The 19,135-nt window shown below is 45.8% G+C and overlaps 1 protein-coding gene across 1 annotated transcript; it reads left to right on the top strand.

Moving 5' to 3' along the window:
- Positions 1-1,985: 1,985 nt before the first annotated feature.
- Positions 1,986-13,219, top strand: LOC121551621 (UPF0472 protein C16orf72 homolog). Its single transcript, XM_041864323.2, has 4 exons — positions 1,986-2,341; positions 3,667-3,750; positions 5,078-5,368; positions 8,318-13,219. The coding sequence occupies exons 1-4, from the start codon at positions 2,146-2,148 to the stop codon at positions 8,578-8,580; spliced, it is 834 nt and encodes a 277-aa protein (XP_041720257.1). The 5' UTR covers positions 1,986-2,145; the 3' UTR covers positions 8,581-13,219.
- The last annotated feature ends 5,916 nt before the right edge of the window (positions 13,220-19,135 follow it).

Here is a 19,135-nt window from a genome sequence, read left to right as displayed (position 1 = left end):
AGCCCGAGGCTGGCACCGAGGTCAGGATAAAGATGAGTCTGTGACAGTTGGAGTGACGTTTTTGGAAAAGGTGGAACCTTTTGGATGATCCATTTTTGGTTTCAGGGTGGGTGGAAAACAGAGTTGGGTGCTGTGGGAATTGTTGAGGGTAAACAGAAGTGGTCTTGTGTTGATTGTTTGTGCTTCTGCTGGTCAGAGGGAGAAGGGCGCCTGCTTAAACGAATGGGGCAAGACATGTGAATTGTTTGCGCTCAAGAAAAGGGCGCCATTGAAAGGAGTGTTTACTGGGGTAGTAGTAAATGTAAAAGTTGACCAACTGAAGGGAAGATTCCCTGTGTTTGTGATGCTCAGTCGTTTGTTGCGATGCATACAGGGGTGGCGTGAGTGGTGAAACAGAAGAGCCATTGTCTGTTCTTTTTGAGTTTTGATGTTGAATCTTTGCCCGACAAAGTAATGTTAGGATATATAAGTTATCCTGTAAGAGCTTTTGTGCCGAATACATTACGTTGTTACAGGTATCAAGCTTATGGGCATGTGGCAGCAGTGTGTAGGAGGGAGGTGTAGTGGCGCAGTGGTCTAAGGCACTGCATCGCAGTGCTAGCTGTGCCACTAGAGATCCTGGTTCGAATCCAGGCTCTGTCGTAGCCGGCCGCGACCGGGAGACCCATGGGGCGGCGCACAATTAGTCCAGGGTAGGGGAGGGAATGGCCGGCAGGGATGTAGCTCAGTTGGTAGAGCATGGCGTTTGCAACGCCAGGGTTGTGGGTTCGATTCCCACGGGGGGGCCAGTATGAAAAAAAAAAAAATAATAATAAGAGCGTCTGCTAAATGACGTAAATTGTAAATGTGTGAGAAGTATGCAGAAGGGCATGAGACAAAGGAATGTGTAGCATTGGGGAAAGTAGTGGTATGTGTTAATTGTAGGGGTGCCCATGGGGCTGGGGATCAGAAATGTCCCGTGCGAGAGAGGCAGGTTGAGGTTTCCAGGGTAAGAGTAGTGCAGAAGTTGTCATATACTGAGGCAGTGAAGAAAGTAGAGGAAGATGGGTCAAGGGGGGAGGAGTGGTGTGAGTAGTAGATCTGTACCAGTACCAACAAACCAACAAGTGATATATGTTTCAGTAAGATTGGATTTTTAGCATTTATAGCAATGGTTATCAACTGTACTGCAGGGATGGAACGTAAGTCGCAGCAAATTGAGTTTGTGGTGGCGGCTGCAGAGAGGTATTTGGGTGTGCGAGTCTTGACATCATAAGAGTTGACTTTTTTGTGAGTGTTAGATGGTAGGGTATTTTTTTATTTTTTCAATCAAAGTATAGGGGAGTTTAGTGTCAAAGTATACCCCAAGGAACCTGAAGGACCCCAACCCCTCCAAGTTTCTCCCATATAACCTGATAAAGACTTCCCCACCCTCACCTGGATAGACTTTCCAAACAGGAAATCCTTTATCCAGTTGTACGTTCTTCCTCCTACCCCCATAATATCAAGCTTGATTAACAACCCCTCCTTCCACATCATATCATAGCCTTCTCCACATCAAAAAAAGACAGCTACAACAGTCTCCTTGTTCACCTGAGCCTTCCTGACCTCTGCTTCTAAGCAGAGCACTGGATCCATAGTTCCCCTACCCTTCCTGAACCCACTCTGATGTGGCGTTACTAGCCCTCTGCTCTCCAGGAAGTAAGTTAGCCTCTCCGTAATTATACGTTCCATAATCTTACATACATGTGATGTTAAAGCTATTGGCCACAGCTTTTTACTTCTCACACAAGCTTAAGTAGCTAAGAATTTTCGTGGCGTTCCTTTGTGTCATTTCTGTGACAGATGTTTCTGTGGTCCACTGAACTGTTCAGCACAAAACCGAAGCCACGCCCCAGCGCCATACTAGCCAATCACTGCTGACTATTTCAAATAGAGGCGGAGTAGAAACGACAACACGGTATTATGACTTTTTATATAGGCGGACGTCGGCAACGTCAAAAAAGAGTTGCAGAGTCTTTTCAGACTGGAGTAGTTGGTTTGAGAAACAGCTACCAAGTAATAACAAAATTAATGAATTTACTAACGGACATTTATTCGCATCGCGAAGTAATTTATTAATCGGCATACTAAAGCTGTAATCTACCTGAGGTTTTAGCGTGGTAAATGGAGGAGAAGAAGAAAGACGGAGACCCGGAGATTCAGGAACACGGACCCGAACATTGGTTCTCAAAATGGGAGCGGCAGTGTTTGGCCGAAGCCGAGCAAAGGGAGTCGAACGAGGAGGAGGCCGATAACGACCAGGATAAATTGTGGCATCTCTTCCAGAATTCCGCCACTGCTGTGGCTCAGCTCTACAAAGGTCCGACACAAGACCAGAACTAGTTACCTAACCCACGTTAGTCGGCTGCCACCCCTGCGCCTTGTTTCTTAGCTTGCTATGTTAGTCAGTCACTGTTGGTGGCGGTGGGAACTAGCTAATGTTAGCTACCTAGCTAGTAGCTAACTAGCTAGTTTACCAGCTCAGCTGATCAGCTGGTTAGCTAGCTACTGTTGCGTTGCCACTGTTTACCATCTAAGTCAAGACAACCCGTAATTATAGATAGTTTGCTCGTTTTTTGTGTTAGAAAAACAGATGATCTAAATGTATCTTTATGAAAATAAATGATTGCTTAACAAACGTTACAGTAGTTTGCTTTGGCTGTTGTTCGCCAACGTTTACCTCTTAGCTACTACCGTTAGCTAACGATAACTGCCAACCAACATAACCAGCCAACAAACTGTTGGTAGATAAGTTAGTTGAATAGCTAACTAACGTTAATCCAGTCTTTAAACTAATATGGTTTATAGTGTTAGTAAGTTAACCATCTGGTTAGAGAAACTGCGATTCCGACAATGTCAGTGAACAAGTAGCTAACGTTAAACGCTGTTGAGTGCATGTATTAGAGAAACAAAATGGCGATGGAAACAACAATCATCGCTACGCGACATTACCCTGTGACAGATTGCATCTTTCAGTGTTGCCTTTTTGTTAGGTCTGTGGGCTAATATTACTTTCAATAGATATACATTAAAGTTATATAATACATTTCGTTGCAGTTTTGGTTTAAGTCTACAATCAACGAATAGTCTACAATCAACGAATAGCCCGAGTTGTTTTATCAATGCATACTGAAAATTTAACAAAATGGCGAAGATTTACTATATTGGCATTGGGGTTATTGAGAATTCTTACCTGCTACTGTAATACTTCTCATAGATATACTGAACTATCGTAACAATTATTTATTTAGCTACCAAGGTAGCAATTGTTTCTAATTTACGACTGCAGCGTTCCTGCTGAAAGGGCAATTTAGTTGGTGCGTTATGCACTCGTGCTTCTAAACTGTCGAGTTGGCCATCTAGCGCTGGCTGACAGTTATTTATATTCCAAAGCCCGCCTGCAACCCTAGATGCAAGACAAAATGGCGAATGAAAGTATCCTGTAATCAAGAAGCTTTCAGTCTCAGATGTGTTGCCATATTACCATATAACGTGCCTTGTATCATGTACTACTAAAGTGTACTACAAAAGTGGGAATACTGTTTGAATTGGGGCCTAACTTGCTATTTATGTAATCTGTTGTCAACCAGGCTATCTATTCCAACAAACCTGTAATGTTTTTGGTGGTGTGTGTTGTCTCGACAGACCGAGTATGTCACCAACAGGGGGGGCTTTCTTTGTGGGTGCCGTTTCAAAACGCTGCCACAGCCGTAACCAACCTGTACAAAGGTAGGTGTCAGGGATACTCAGTGTTTTCAGTTTCTTCTGTCTTCTCACCTGCTTTCACGACAATATAAGATCGGACAGTATAGGATCATCATAACAGTCCATAGGCATTTTCTTTATCATTCTGCTGTAGGCTAAACGTGTATTGGTTTGCACAGTAGCTGTCAAGGTACTTGGCCTATCCACAGGGGGTAGGGTACTTGAGAAGACTCATTAGAGGATAGTCCGGACAGAGCAAAATGTACAGTAACCAAAAAAGGTTGAGAACCAAAGGCTCATATAATAATAAATAAATAAATAATATGCCATTTAGCAGACGCTTTTATCCAAAGCGACTTACAGTCATGCGTGCATACATTTTTTGTGTATGGGTGGTCCCGGGGATCGAACCCACTACCTTGGCGTTCCAAGCGCCGTGCTCTACCAGCTGAGCTACAGAGGACCTCATCATAAAAGTCCAAAGGATTTCCTTTGTCATTCTGCTGTAAACAGGACATGTATTGATTAGTAGATCAATAGAAACTTGTAAACAATCATGGGCCTCTTCTAGTCACATGAATATTGACAATCTCACAGTTTACAGCCGTCCTCTCCAGTTCTGGTCCTGGAGTGCACAGCAGGGTTTGACTCTCCAACCCTAGCCTCCATTCTGCCTTCTCCCTACAGTTTTCAGCCGTCAGCTTCGCCAACGACTGGCTCATGTGAACTACAATCCCGACACTGTTTTTAAGGTTCAGAAATGTCAATCATCATTGCTTGGGTACGGCTTTCAGAAACATATGGCCCTTTTCATCAGCGAGGGGGAAAAAAATAAACACTTACTGTAGCAGTTACAGATCCACACAGCTATGGGTGCCTCATCAAACTAAACTACACTTCCACTTCCCGAGTTACGCTTACACACAGGTGTTCGGAGCACATAGCTAATTAGCACAGGTGATTGCCCTTGTTTTCCCTTAACAAGCGCTGTAACAGAGACATGGCCGTGTGGGAACACTAAACCTATAAAGGTGTATATCAATTTAACCTTTTTTAGTTTTTTGAAAATTATTTCTTGCTGATTTGAAAGAAGGTACTTATGTTTCCAAAACCTTACCGCAATTGATGCGTGTTAATGTTCAGGTTGGGGGGGCTATAGTTCTGTAGTAAACTGTCAGCTATTAGTCACACGTTTCACTCAGGCTACACAAAGGAACCTTCAACCAAGTCACCATCACACGTTTCTCTCTCTCTCTCTCTCTCTCTTTCTCACACACACACACTTTCTCTCTCACACGTACTCACTCACTGTCAGACGTACACACCTTCCTTCCTCTCTTTCTGCCCCCAGAGTCTGTGGAGGCTCACCAGCGTAGCTACGACCTGGGTTTACAGATCAGCCACCAGCGTCGCAACAAGGATGTGCTGGCCTGGGTGAAGAAAAGGAGGAGAACCATCCGGCGGGAGGACCTCATCAGCTTCCTGTGTGGCCGGGCCCCACCCCACCGGAGCTCCAGAGCCACCCTCACCCCAGGACACAGACTGACCATGGTTTCCCCTAACCGGCCTCCCCCGGCCCCAGAGACTGACTCCTCTGTGGAGGCTGACCTCCAGCCCTTCAGAGAGGCCATCGCACTGCATGGTAAATACACAGATATACAGTGGGTTCCAAAATTTACAACCTTGATAAAGGTGAGAAAGAATGACTGTATAAAATCAACAATTTGAATGCTGAGCTATATTATATGGTTTAAGAAATTGGGAAATTTATATAATTTTATTCTAATACAATTGTGCAGAGATTTTATTCAACAAGTAATTGTTTTCTCTCAGGGGTCAAAATTATTGACACCCCTGTTTTCTATACCTTTCAATACCTCGCCTTGAGAGGATAACGAAACTGAGCCTTTTCCTGAGATGTTTTATGAGTTGGGGTACACATTGGGAGGGATCTTAGACCATTCCTCCATACATAATCCTTCCAGACAATGCAAATAGTCCGGGTAGCCATGATTAGCTGTTCAGGAGTCTTATGGCTTGGGGGTAGAAGCTGTTTCTAACAGCTAATTATGGCTACCCGGACTATTGGACCTAGACTGTTGGACCTAGACATGGCGCTCCGGTACCGCTTGCCGTGCGGTAGCAGAGAGAACAGTCTATGACTTGGGTGGAGTCTTTGACAATATTTAGGGCCTTCCTCTGACACCGCCTGGTATAGAGGTCCTGGATGGCAGGAAGCTTGGCCCCAGTGATGTACTGGGCCGTACGCACTACCCTCTGTAGTGCCTTGGGGTCGGAGGCCAAGCAGTTGCCATACCAAGCGTTGACGCAGCCAGTCAAGATGCTCTCAATGGTGCACCTGTAGAAGATTTGAGGGCCCATGCCAAATCTTTTCAGCCTCTTAAGGGACCATCATCGTGTTGTCGGCAAACTTAATGATTGCTTTGGAGTCGTGCCAGGCAACGCAGTCGTGGGTGAACAGGGAGTACAGGAGGGGACTAAGCACGCACCCCTAAGGGGCCTCCGTGTTGAGGGTCAGCGTGGCAGATTATGTTGGCTACCCTTACCACCTGGGGACGGCCCAGCAGGAAGTCCAGGATCCCGTTGCAGAGGGAGGTGTTTAGTCCCAGGGCCCTTAGCTTAGTGATGAGCTTGGAGGGCACTATGGTGTTGAACGCTGAGCTGTAGTCAATGAACGGCATTCTCACATAGGTGTTCCTCTTGTATAGGTGGGAAAGAACAGTGTGGAGTGCAGTAGAGATTGTGTCATCTGTGGATCTGTTGGGGCGGTATGTGAATTGGAGTTGGTCCAGGGTGTCTGGGATGATGGTATTGATGTTAGCCATAACCAGCCTTTCAAAGCATTTCTTAGCAACAGATGGGAGTGCTACAGGGCGATAGTCACCTGGCACCATCCCTACGGTGAAGCATGGGGGTGGCAGCATCATGCTGTGGGGATGTTTTTCAGCGGCAGGGACTGGGAGACTAGTCAGGATCGAGGGAAAGATGAATGGAGCAAAGTTCAGCGAGATCTTTGATAACCTGCTCCAGAGCGCTCAGGACCTCAGACTAGGGCGACGGTTTACCTTCCAACAGGACAATGACCTTAAGCACACAGCCAAGACAACGCAGGAGTGGCTTTGGGACAAGTCTCAATGTCCTTGAGTGGCCCAGCCAGAGCCTGGACTTGAACCCAATCAAACATCTCTGGAGAGACCTGAAAATAGCTGTGCAGCGACACTCCCCATCCAACCTGACAGAGCTTGAGAGGATCTGCAGCGAATAATGGGAGAAACTCCCCAAATACAGGTGTGCCAAGCTTGTAGCTTCATACTCGGCTGTAATCGCTGCCAAAGGTGCTTCAACAAAGTACTGAGTGAAGGGTCTGAATACTTATGTAAATGTCATTTTTCAGTTTTATTGTTTTTAATACATTTACCAACATTTCTAATAACCTGTTTTTGCTTTGTCATTATGGGGTATTGTGTGAAGATTGATGAGGGTAAAAAACAACATTTAATCCATTGTAGAATAAGGCTGTAATGTAACAAAATGTGGAAAAAGTCAAGGGGTCTGAATACTTTCCGAATGCACTGTAGATACACACCTGTCCTCTGGCAGAGCAGCTCTGCAAAATAGGCGTGTGTATGTTTGCGTTTTTCTTTGTGTGTGTGTGAGGGCCTCTGAGCTTTGTTAGTGGACCACATTTTGGTGAAAACCATACTTCCCAAATGCCACGATGCTGGTGTCATCACAGCCCTACTTTTGACCAGACCCCTACGATCCCTGCTCAAAAGGATCAGCATTCGTCATTCGTGTCCTAAATTGCACCGTGTTCCCTCCATCAGGGTGGGGGCCAAAACAAATCTGAACTCGTCATGAGGGGCCGCAGTTTCTCGCGGGTCTGCATACCCACATCCATACCCCCTCACACACACACACACACTGTGAGCAAAACAGTTTTTAGTGGCCCCGCTCTTTACAGCAGAGAGAATGTTTACGCTTTAGAGTTCATTTCGTGCAATTCTATACTTTGCCCATGGGGGTGTAGAAAAAATGTTGCAGTTTTAAAGCAAGTTTACTGCAGTTCTACACATTTTGCCAAGGGGTTTTCATAATATATCTTGAGTAATTCGACCATGATAAGTTTAGGTAGCTGGCCGCAAAACTAGCTTAGCAATCAAAAAAAAAAAAAATGTAGCTGACATGGTCTAATTGACAATCAGTGACTTACATAACAAGAGAAAAATGGTGGCTGCATAATCAGGTTTTGAAATTGCACGTTGTGTATTCTATGTTGAGATCCTTCATTTGTTGTTGATCCGAGGGCCTTCATGTTGCCGGAGGGCCGCCTGTTGCCCATCCCTGCCCTACATGGTTCACTACTTTTGACTAGAGCCCTATGGATCCTGCTCTAAAGTAGTGCACTATATAGGGAATAGGATGCCGTTTGGGGGATGCCCCATGGCCTAAATGAGTCTGGGGGGGAGACGACTTGTCTTCTGATTGACCTTGTGGTGATCTTTTCCTTTCCTCCTCCCCCTCTCCAATCTGTCCCCTCCTCCTCCTCTCCAATCTGTCCCCTCCTCAGGTCTAAGTGGGGCTATGGCCAGCATCAGTGTCCGTTCCGGTACCCCAGGCTCTCCTACCCACGTGGGGGGTGCTGCTGGCGGTGGGGGTGGGTCGACCCCGGTGGGGCGTCGGCGTAACGGCCTTAACGATGTGGACCTGAACACTTTCATCGCCGACGAAATGGCCCTGCACCTGGACGCTAACCCCAGGAAACGCAGCTCCGCCCAGTGCAATGATGTCATAACAGACTCCCCCACCCATAAACGCAACCGGATGATCTGATTGGCTTGCGGCCCAGCCCCAGGGAGGGCTAAGAGCCCTTTGTGGGAGGGGGCGTGTTCTTGAGACAGACAGACTGACTGAAGGATTTATGGCTGTGGAGTGAACCGGCGTTGAGGACTGAGGAGGCCTTCCATTTAGTTGAGTGGGTGGTGGTCTCCTGTCCTTGCCTCCTTTCCTAGTTGAGAGCACTGGTCTAAAATGAAAGCATGCGTGTTGGAAACCTGTCATCAATCCTTCACAACCCCATTAGGCTGCATTTACACAGGCAGCCTAATTCAGATCTTTTTCCACTAATTGGTCTTTTGACCAATCAGATCAGTTATTTTGCCAATAATTGGGCAAAAGAACAGAATTGGGCTGCCTGTGTACATGCAGCCTTAGTGATCAGCGCTCGTGACCGAGAGGATGCGAGGACAGAAAGGCATCAAGGAGGTTGGGACGCAGCCCCCTTTCAGAGGAGAAATGCACTGTGCTGATTTGAAATAAATAAAAAAAAAAAGCCACTTGATCCTCTACACTTGTCGCCCCCCTCTCTCCTCACCCATCCTCCCTTCCTAATGAAACGAGGGTCATGGAAAACATCTGTCTTACTCCGTGAACTAGAGAATGGTTGATGCCGGAAGTAGTTCTGTTTTTAGAGACATCTCATTTCTTTCTGTTATTCATCATCCATCCTCCCCGGAGCTTCCCCGTCAGGTGACCCAAATGACCCCCTACTATATTACCACATAGGACCCTGTTCAAAAGTGGTGCACTATATAGGGGATAGGGTGTTATCTGGGAGCAGCCCCGCTGTCTCCTGATGGTTGATTTCCCCCCAATAGCAGGCTGTTGATGTTTTGATTATGTAGGCTACCTTCTGTCTGACAACTGTGCTTCAACGGTCATGTTAAGTTTGAGTTGCAAGTGCAACCACCCCGCATGGTAAGCGTCCCAAATCGCACACTATTCCCTATATAAAGTGCCCTAATAGGGCACTCTGGTCAAAAGTAGTGCACCATGTAGGGAAGAGGGTGCGATTTGGAGCACTAAGCCCAGTGTTCATTTTCAGGTTACAATGCCTCTGCTACAGTTAGTTCATTTATTCAGTACCTTGTTTTTTGTGTTGGGTTATTTAAAAGTTCAGGAACCACTCAGTGAGACCTACTGCTTGGATAATATCTGACTGTTACCAGACTAACCCCCCAGTCAGTGATGTAGTGTGAAAACAAATAGGAAGGTGAACTCTGATCCCAGTGAGTAAAGTAACACTCCCTGTACTTTCAATGCGTTTCTCTGCTGAAGGTGTGACCGGTAAACGCTCAAGCAACCAAGTGTGAGCGGCCGTTAACCTGTGTTTCTCCTCTTCCATTCTGTAGCTGCTGCTGTCCTGTGGGGTTTTTAGATGATCATATTACCAGAGGCTGTCCTGTGGGGTTTTGTGATGATCATATTACCAGAGGCTGTCCTGTGGGGTTTTGTGATGATCATATTACCAGAGGCTGTCCTGTGGGGTTTTGTGATGATCATATTACCAGAGGCTGTCCTGTGGGGTTTTGTGATGATCATATTACCAGAGGCTGTTCTGTGGGGTTTTGTGATGATCATATTACCAGAGGCTGTTCTGTGGGGTTTTGTGATGATCATATTACCAGAGGCTGTCCTGTGGGGTTTTGTGATGATCATATTACCAGAGGCTGTCCTGTGGGGTTGTGATGATCATATTACCAGAGGCTGTCCTGTGGGGTTTTGTGATGATCATATTACCAGAGGCTGTTCTGTGGGGTTTTGTGATGATCATATTACCAGAGGCTGTCCTGTGGGGTTTTGTGATGATCATATTACCAGAGGCTGTCCTGTGGGGTTGTGTGATGATCATATTACCAGAGGCTGTCCTGTGGGGTTGTGTGATGATCATATTACCAGAGGCTGTCCTGTGGGGTTGTGTGATGATCATATTACCAGAGGCTGTCCTGTGGGGTTGTGTGATGATCATATTACCAGAGGCTGTCCTGTGGGGTTGTGTGATGATCATATTACCAGAGGCTGTTCTGTGGGGTTGTGATGATCATATTACCAGAGGCTGTTCTGTGGGGTTGTGATGATCATATTACCAGAGGCTGTCCTGTGGGGTTGTGTGATGATCATATTACCAGAGGCTGTCCTGTGGGGTTGTGATGATCATATTACCAGAGGCTGTCCTGTGGGGTTGTGTGATGATCATATTACCAGAGGCTGTCCTGTGGGGTTGTGTGATGATCATATTACCAGAGGCTGTCCTGTGGGGTTGTGATGATCATATCACCAGAGGCTGTCCTGTGGGGTTTTGTGATGATCATATTACCAGAGGCTGTCCTGTGGGGTTGTGATGATCATATTACCAGAGGCTGTTCTGTGGGGTTGTGTGATAACCATATTACCAGAGGCTGTCCTGTGGGGTTTTGTGATGATCATATTACCAGAGGCTGTTCTGTGGGGTTGTGTGATGATCATATTACCAGAGGCTGTCATGTGGGGTTGTGTGATGATCATATTACCAGAGGCTGTTCTGTGGGGTTGTGTGATGATCATATTACCAGAGGCTGTCATGTGGGGTTGTGTGATGATCATATTACCAGAGGCTGTTCTGTGGGGTTTTGTGATGATCATATTACCAGAGGCTGTCATGTGGGGTTGTGTGATGATCATATTACCAGAGGCTGTTCTGTGGGGTTTTGTGATGATCATAATACCAGAGGCTGTCCTGTGGGGTTTTGTGATGATCATAATACCAGAGGCTGTTCTGTGGGGTTGTGTGAACCATATTACCAGAGTTGCAATAAGGATGTTGCACTTAAGCTTCTTTCACATCTAAACTCATGCAAGTTGATCTTCCATTGGAACCAACCAGGCAGTCGACCTAAGGTATTCAATCAAACACCACCACCTTTACCTCCCCACCCCCTGGAAACTGGGCGGTGTTCATCTGCCACCAAACGGAAGAGGAACCGACTTTAATGTTTTGCTACGGCGTGCCGTAATGAACGTGCCCCAAACCAGAAGAGAAACTCTTTGTTTTGTTTGTTAGTTTTAAGTTGCCAAACGTTTTGCTATGCTGTGCCGTACTGAACACCACCCAGATGAAGAGACGTGGGAGGAGCGAAGGTGGACCTCCCGGAAACAAACTATCACAGAATTGTTCTTTCAGTTGCCGAGGGCCTAACATCCCAATGTCCACGCGACTGTTTAGTATGCCGTATGCGTGGCCAATCCAGGGCATCGCTCCGATACTGACAAGACATATTGTCTTCTAATGGGTGTGCATTAATGAGTTGATGTGAAAAGCTGCAGTTGGCTGACTATTAAAACTGAAGGGGATAGTTTACCCGAATTATAAAATGCCACTGGTTTCCGTACCCTGTATAGACAAGGAATACAGCAATCCATGCTTTGGTTTAGTTTACCTGTGCTGCGTTTTAGTACATAAAAAAACGTAATAGAATGTTCCATTGAACTGAGACAGTGCTGTACCAGTTTCCAGTTGAAAAACGGGGAGTGTTTTGGTTGTGGGTTCAAAATCCCCTGCTGCCCTTTAAATACGTGACTCATTGCTTCAAGCCACACCCCGGCACACCCAACGAACGCAGTAAACCTATCGCAAAGTCTGTTCAAGAACGTAAAAGTACAGTACAAACCGTTCCACAACGCCGGAAACGTTCAAGTGAACTGAACTCCCCACTGGCCGTGGTCTCCAAATGCTAACTTTTGTAGCATTTTTGTCCAAACCCAATGCAAGCAAGTCATTATCCCTGATATTAGCATTTTTCACATTTCATGTCGGGAGAGAGTTTGTAATTTGGGTGAACTATCCTTTTAATGACACAGATTGAGGTTGTACCTAGGCTCTGATCTAGGATCAGCTAACATTAACCACAGTTTTAACCCTAATACAGGGCTCTACAGTGCCACCATTTTACTTGCATATGCGCCTAAATATTTTGCTGTGCGACCTGGATTATTTTTATTTAGGAGCACCAGTGAGCATATAAAATAAAATAAATAAAAGGATTCTAGCTTCATTACCTAAAATATTTTCGATTGTGCTCCTACATTTCTTTGTGTTCGCCTACATTTTTCAACTTAAGCGCATACGTGCTCCTTGTAAAAAAAAGGTCAGCTTAGAGCCCTGGCTTAACCAATAGGAGGTCAGAAAGCAGGACCTGTATTCACAAAGTCGATCAGAGTAGGAGTACTGATCTAGGATCAGTTTGATTCTAGAGACTGGGGGGCGTCTGATCGTACATCAACACTCATGCTCTGAGACACGTTGTGAATACACAACCTGATCAGAGATCAGTTCTTAGGGACACTTCATCCTATCCTGGTTGCTTAGTCAAACCAAGAGGGAGCACAGTTAGTGTGTGTTCCAAATGTCACACTATTCTCTGCAGCGAACGACCTTTTGACCAGGGCCCGTGGGGAGGTAGATATGGTCGTAGAGACATTTGGGACGTAGGTATGGGGTGGTCGCGCCCCAATAATATCTCCTTTCTCTTGAAGTGTACACTCGTTCACTCCCTTCCCACAAAAATAAAAGCATTGTACTGGTTCGGGTAGTGGGGGTTTCCACCGTATTTCTGATTACCAGTCATTTCCTTTCAAACCAGTGAAGGGAAGTGAACAAGTGCACACTGGGAGGAAGGAGATATAATTGTGGTCCTCTGTAGCTCAGCTGGTAGAGCACGGCGCTTGTAACGCTAAGGTAGTGGGTTCGATCCCCGGGACCACCCATACACAAAAAAAAAATGTATGCACGCATGACTGTAAGTCGCTTTGGATAAAAGCGTCTGCTAAATGGCATATTATTTATTATTATTAACCATGGGCAGAATCTCAATTGCGTTTCCTTCATTCTAAGTATCCTCCCCTCTCGCTGCCTTCTCGAACCCGATTTGGATGAGGAATCAAGGAAACGCAATTGAGATTGTCCCCATGTTCTCCTGCCGTGCAGAACAGAAGGTCCCTTCTGAACAGCTCTGTACGTTACATTTCTCCCTGCGGGGTTCAGCCCGCTGAGTAGACCTCTTGACATTAGAAATACAGACCGGTTGACGTCAGAGCCCAGTACACGAACGGCCCACATAGCACCCTATCCCTTAAGTAGTAGCCGTATATAGTGAATAGGGTGTAATACTTTGAGGGCTCTGGTCAAAAAGCCTTATGTAGGGAACAGGGTGCCATTTGGGACAGGTCTTATTCCCGGAGGCATTTCTTGTAGAGCTGAAAGAATGTGATCGGTAATACATTTACAGCATATTGCTTACACCTATCCAATCCATTCAGCTCAACACAAGTGTTTTTTAGAGGTGGGGTGTATTCAGTGAAGGGGAAACGCTCTAAATGGTTCAGATAGAAATAGAATGAATAGAGCTGACACAATTCCCTATTCCTATCTGACAATCATTCCTATCCGAACGCGCCGTTTTACGTCCTCCTGAACTGCTGTCTGGGCGGGGGGGGGCCGAAGTTCTGTCAATCTACCAATGAACGGCATCCATCCTTACACCCCGCATCACGTGACTAGAGAACCCTATGGCTTGGGTCCCAGATGGAACCCTATTCCCTGTGTAGTGCAGTATGTAGGGCCCTATTCCCTGTGTAGTGCAGTACGTAGGGCCCTATTCCCTGTGTAGTGCAGTACGTAGGGCCCTATTCCCTGTGTAGTGCAGGCATGTAGGGGCCCTATTCCCTGTGTAGTGCAGTACGTAGGGCCCTATTCCCTGTGTAGTGCAGTACGTAGGGCCCTATTCCCTGTGTAGTGCAGTACGTAGGGCCCTATTCCCTGTGTAGTGCAGTACGTAGGGCCCTATTCCCTGTTTAGTGCAGTACGTAGGGCCCCTATTCCTGTGTAGTGTAGTACGTAGGGCCCTATTCCCTGTGTAGTGCAGTATGTAGGGCCCTATTCCTGTGTAGTGCAGTATGTAGGGCCCTATTCCCTGTGTAGTGCAGTACGTAGGGCCCTATTCCCTGTGTAGTGCAGTACGTAGGGCCCTATTCCCTGTGTAGTGCAGTACGTAGGGCCCTATTCCCTGTGTAGTGCAGTACGTAGGGCCCTATTCCCTGTGTAGTGCAGTATGTAGGGCCCTATTCCCTGTGTAGTGCAGTATGTAGGGCCCTATTCCCTGTGTAGTGCAGTACGTAGGGCCCTATTCCCTGTGTAGTGCAGTATGTAGGGCCCTATTCCCTGTGTAGTGCAGTATGTAGGGCCCTATTCCCTGTGTAGTGCAGCACTGTAGGGCCCTATTCCTGTGTAGTGCAGTACGTAGGGCCCTATTCCCTGTGTAGTGCAGTATCGTAGGGCCCTATTCCCTGTGTAGTGCAGTACGTAGGGCCCTATTCCCTGTGTAGTGCAGTATGTAGGGCCCTATTCCCTGTGTAGTGCAGTACGTAGGGCCCTATTCCCTGTGTAGTGCAGTATGTAGGGCCCTATTCCCTGTGTAGTGCAGTATGTAGGGCCCTATTCCCTGTGTAGTGCAGTATGTAGGGCCCTATTCCCTGTGTAGTGCAGTATGTAGGGCCCTATTCCCTGTGTAGTGCAGTATGTAGGGCCCTATTCCCTGTGTAGTGCAGTACGTAGGGCCCTATTCCCTGTGTAGTGCAGTACGTAGGGCCCTATTCCCTGTGTAGTGCAGTATGTAGGGCCCTATTCCCTGTGTAGTGCAGTATGTAGGGTGCCATTTGGAACGCAGATCCCCAAGTCGGCTGCCTCTTGTGGTCCATCTCTATAGAGCCAACACTACTATCAAATGTGTCCTGATACTTGATGAATGGCTACTCTATATAGTTAACATGTAGGTGTTGGTATGATCCCTGTGGTTCACATGACTCTATATAGTTAACATGTAGGTGTTGGTATGATCCCTGTGGTTCACGTGACTCTATATAGTTAACATGTAGGTGTTGGTATGATCCCTGTGGTTCACGTGACTCTATATAGTTAACATGTAGGTGTTGGTATGATCCCTGTGGTTCACGTGACTCTATATAGTTAACATGTAGGTGTTGGTATGATCCCTGTGGTTCACGTGACTATATAAGTTAACATGTAGGTGTTGGTATGATCCCTGTGGTTCACGTGACTCTATATAGTTAACATGTAGGTGTTGGTATGATCCCTGTGGTTCACGTGACTCTATATAGTTAACATGTAGGTGTTGGTATGATCCCTTTGGTTCACGTGACTCTATATAGTTAACATGTAGGTGTTGGTATGATCCCTGTGGTTCACATTGGAAAAGAAATACAATAAATCTTTCAAATTGATGTACTACGTTTCATAAAAATAAATAAACACACATGCTTTTACATTTTGGGTATTCTCTCTTTCTCAAGGTATCGTTCAAGTTTAATGTGTTTCCCATTTCTTAGTCTTAGACGAGCTCAATTGTGAAAAGGTTACATTTGGAAAACTCCAAGCGGGCTGTCATGTGCCTTTTACTGAGGAGTGGCTTCCGTCTGGCCACTCCACCATAAAGGCCTGATTGGTCGAGTGCTGCAGAGATGGTTGTCCTTCTGGAAGGTTCTCCAATCTCCACAGAGGAACTCTGGAGCACTGTCAGAGTGACCATTGGGTTCTTGGTCACCTCCCTGACCAAGGCCCTTCTCCCCCGATTGCCCAGTTTGGCCGGGCGGCCAGCTCTAGGAAAGTATTCAGACCTCTTGACTTTTTCCACATTTTGTTACGTTACAGCCTTATTCTAAAATGGATTAAATTAAAACAATTCCTCAGCAATCTACTGAAACGGAAATACCTTATTTACATAAGTATTCAGACCCTTTGCTATGAGACTTTAATTGAGCTCCGGTGCATCCTGTTTCCATTGATCATCCTTGAGATGTTTCTACAAATTGATTGGACATGATTTGGAAAGGAACACACCTGTCTATATCAGGTCCCACAGTTGACTGTGCATGTCAGAGCAAAAACCAAGCCATGAGGTCGAAGGAATTGTCTGTAGAGCTCCGAGACGGGATTGTGTCGCGGCACAGATCTGGGGAAGTGTACTAAAAAATGTCTGCAGCATTGAAGGTCCCCAAGAACACAGTAGCCTCCATCATTCTTAAATGGAAGAAGTTTGGAACCACCAAGACTCTTCCTAGAGCTGGCCGCCCGGCCAAACTGAGCAATCGAGGGAGAAGGGCCTTGATCAGGGAGGTGACCAAGAACCCGATGGTCACTCTGACAGAGCTCTAAAGTTCCTCTGTGGAGATTGAAGAAACTTCCAGAAGGACAACCATCTCTGCAGCACTCCACCAATCAGGCCTTTACGGTAGAGTGGCCAGACAGAAGCCACTCCTCAGTAAAAGGCCATGACAGCCTGCTTGGAGTTTTCCAAAAGGCACCTAAATGACTCTCAGACCATGAGAAACAAGATTCTCTGGTCTGATGAAACCAAAATTGAACTCTTTGGCCTGAATGCCAAGGGTCACGTCTGGAGGAAACCTGGCACCATCCCTACGGTGAAGCATGGTGGTGGCAGCATTATGCTGTGGGGATGTTTTTCAGCGGCAGGGACTGGGCGACTAGTCAGGATCAAGGGAAAGATGAACGGAGCAAAGTACAGAGAGATCCTTGATGAAAACCTGCTCCAGAGCGCTCAGGACCCCAGACTGGGGCGAAGGTTCACCTTCCAACAACACTATGACCCTAAGCACACAGCCAAGACAACGCAGGAGTGGCTTTCGGGACAAGTCTCTGAATGTCCTTTGTGGCTTAGCCAGAGCCTGGACTTGAACCTGATCTACCATCTCCGGAGAGACCTGAAAAGAGCTGTGCAGCGACGCTCCCCATCCAACCTGACAGCGCTTGAGAGGATCTGCAGAGAAGAATGGGAGAAACTCCCCAAATACAGGTGTGCCAAGCTTGTAGCGTCATACCCAAGAAGACCTGAGGCTGTAATCGCTGCCAAAGGTGCTTCAACAAAGTACTGAGTAAAGGGTCTGAATACTTACATTTCCTTTTTTTTTTATACATTTGCAAACATTTCTAAAAACCTGTTTTTGCTTTGTCATTATGGGGTATTGTGTGTAGATTGATGAGGGCAAAAAACAATTGAATCCATTTTAGAATAAGGCTGTAATGTAACAAAATGTGGAAAAAGTCAAGGGGTCTGAATACTTTCCGAATATTCTGTATACTAAATAAATACAGTATCTGATAGTAGGCAACGTCAATATATACTACATAAATACTTTTTCCCTGACAACCAAAAGTACTCGTTCAATTTTGAGTGCTTAGCAGGACAGGAAAATGGTCAAATTCATGCACTTATCAAGAGAACACGTGGTCATCCCTACTGCATCTGGCCTGACACAAATGCATCTTTTGTAAATAATGTCTGAGTGTTGGAGTGTGCCCCTGGCTATCCATACATTTTAAAAAGAAGAAAATGATGCCATCTGCTTTGCTCAATATAAGGAATTTAAAATGATTTTTACTTTTACCTTTGATACTTCAGTATATTTTAGCAATTACAGTTACTTTTGATACTTAAGTATATTTAAAACTTTTAAGACTTTTACTCAAGTAGTATTTTACTGGGTGACTTACACTTTTACTTGAGTAACTTTCTATTAAGGTATCTATACTTTTACTCAAGTATGTCAGTTGGGTACTTTTTCCACCACTGCCTTTAGCCTTGATCCTGAACATGGCGTAACAGTTAAGGTGATGGCTTGACAGTCTTTGGACCCGGGTTCTAGTCCCGGTCGGGGCTACCCACCAAATTCGCTACAAAATAAATAACTTCCATGGGGGGGCGCCGCTATCATTGTATCTCCCATTTAAAGCTGGACACAATTGAAACAACAACAACAAAGCGGCCACCCCACCTGTGTTTTGGTAAAAAGCTGAGGGATGGGCCTGGAGAAATGTAACCACTTTTAATAAATTCAAAGCAAGAGCTATGTATGCATGATATAAAATAAAAAAAACATTGTAAAGTGGTTATCCCACTGGCTATAAGGTGAATGCACATATTTGTAAGTCGCTCTGGATAAGAGCGTCTGCTAAATGACGTAAATGTAAAATGATATCAAAATTATAGTTTTAACCGTGTTTTGAGGATATACAGTGTTTGTTTACATTTACTTTGTTGACAAACATTGGAGTATAACAAGCTGATATTTGGGGTTCAGATGGGGAACGACAGTTGAACCAATAGTCAAACATACATTAGTATCTAACTCTGTACAACGACTGACCTTAACAAATACAACAAGTCATCAGTCGTTGACCCTTTAGGACAGTGTCCTCGAAGTAACCTGTAACCAATCCCTGTCAAGCAACCACCAGTTTGTCAGTGGGCCAGCTCGTTTTGCATGGCTCGATGCCCCGGGTTGGTAGAGATTTTTAAGGACAAATGGAATGGTCTAAAATGTGCAAACTCCGCACCCAGGGCACCGGGCCTTGTTAAACGAACTCGCCCAGTGTGGTTGATAGTCCGGCAGTCTGATAGGGGGAAACACGTTTTCAACATCCACGGTCACGGCGTTCAGATCCAATCAGATACAAATACTGATATGTTGGCCACGCCTC

The sequence above is a fragment of the Coregonus clupeaformis genome, chromosome 35 (genome assembly GCF_020615455.1).
Source record: "Coregonus clupeaformis isolate EN_2021a chromosome 35, ASM2061545v1, whole genome shotgun sequence".
Taxonomy (NCBI): domain Eukaryota; kingdom Metazoa; phylum Chordata; class Actinopteri; order Salmoniformes; family Salmonidae; genus Coregonus; species Coregonus clupeaformis.
This window is presented reverse-complemented; position numbering and strand designations above follow the sequence as displayed.

Excerpts from the sequence above, each read along its gene's own strand:
- LOC121551621 (XM_041864323.2), top strand. The coding sequence starts at position 2,146 with ATGGAGGAGAAGAAGAAAGACGGAGACCCGGAGATTCAGGAACACGGA. Across the intron at positions 3,751-5,077 it reads CGTAACCAACCTGTACAAAG|AGTCTGTGGAGGCTCACCAG; the intron begins GTAGGTGTCAGG and ends TTCTGCCCCCAG. Across the intron at positions 5,369-8,317 it reads AGAGGCCATCGCACTGCATG|GTCTAAGTGGGGCTATGGCC; the intron begins GTAAATACACAG and ends TCCCCTCCTCAG.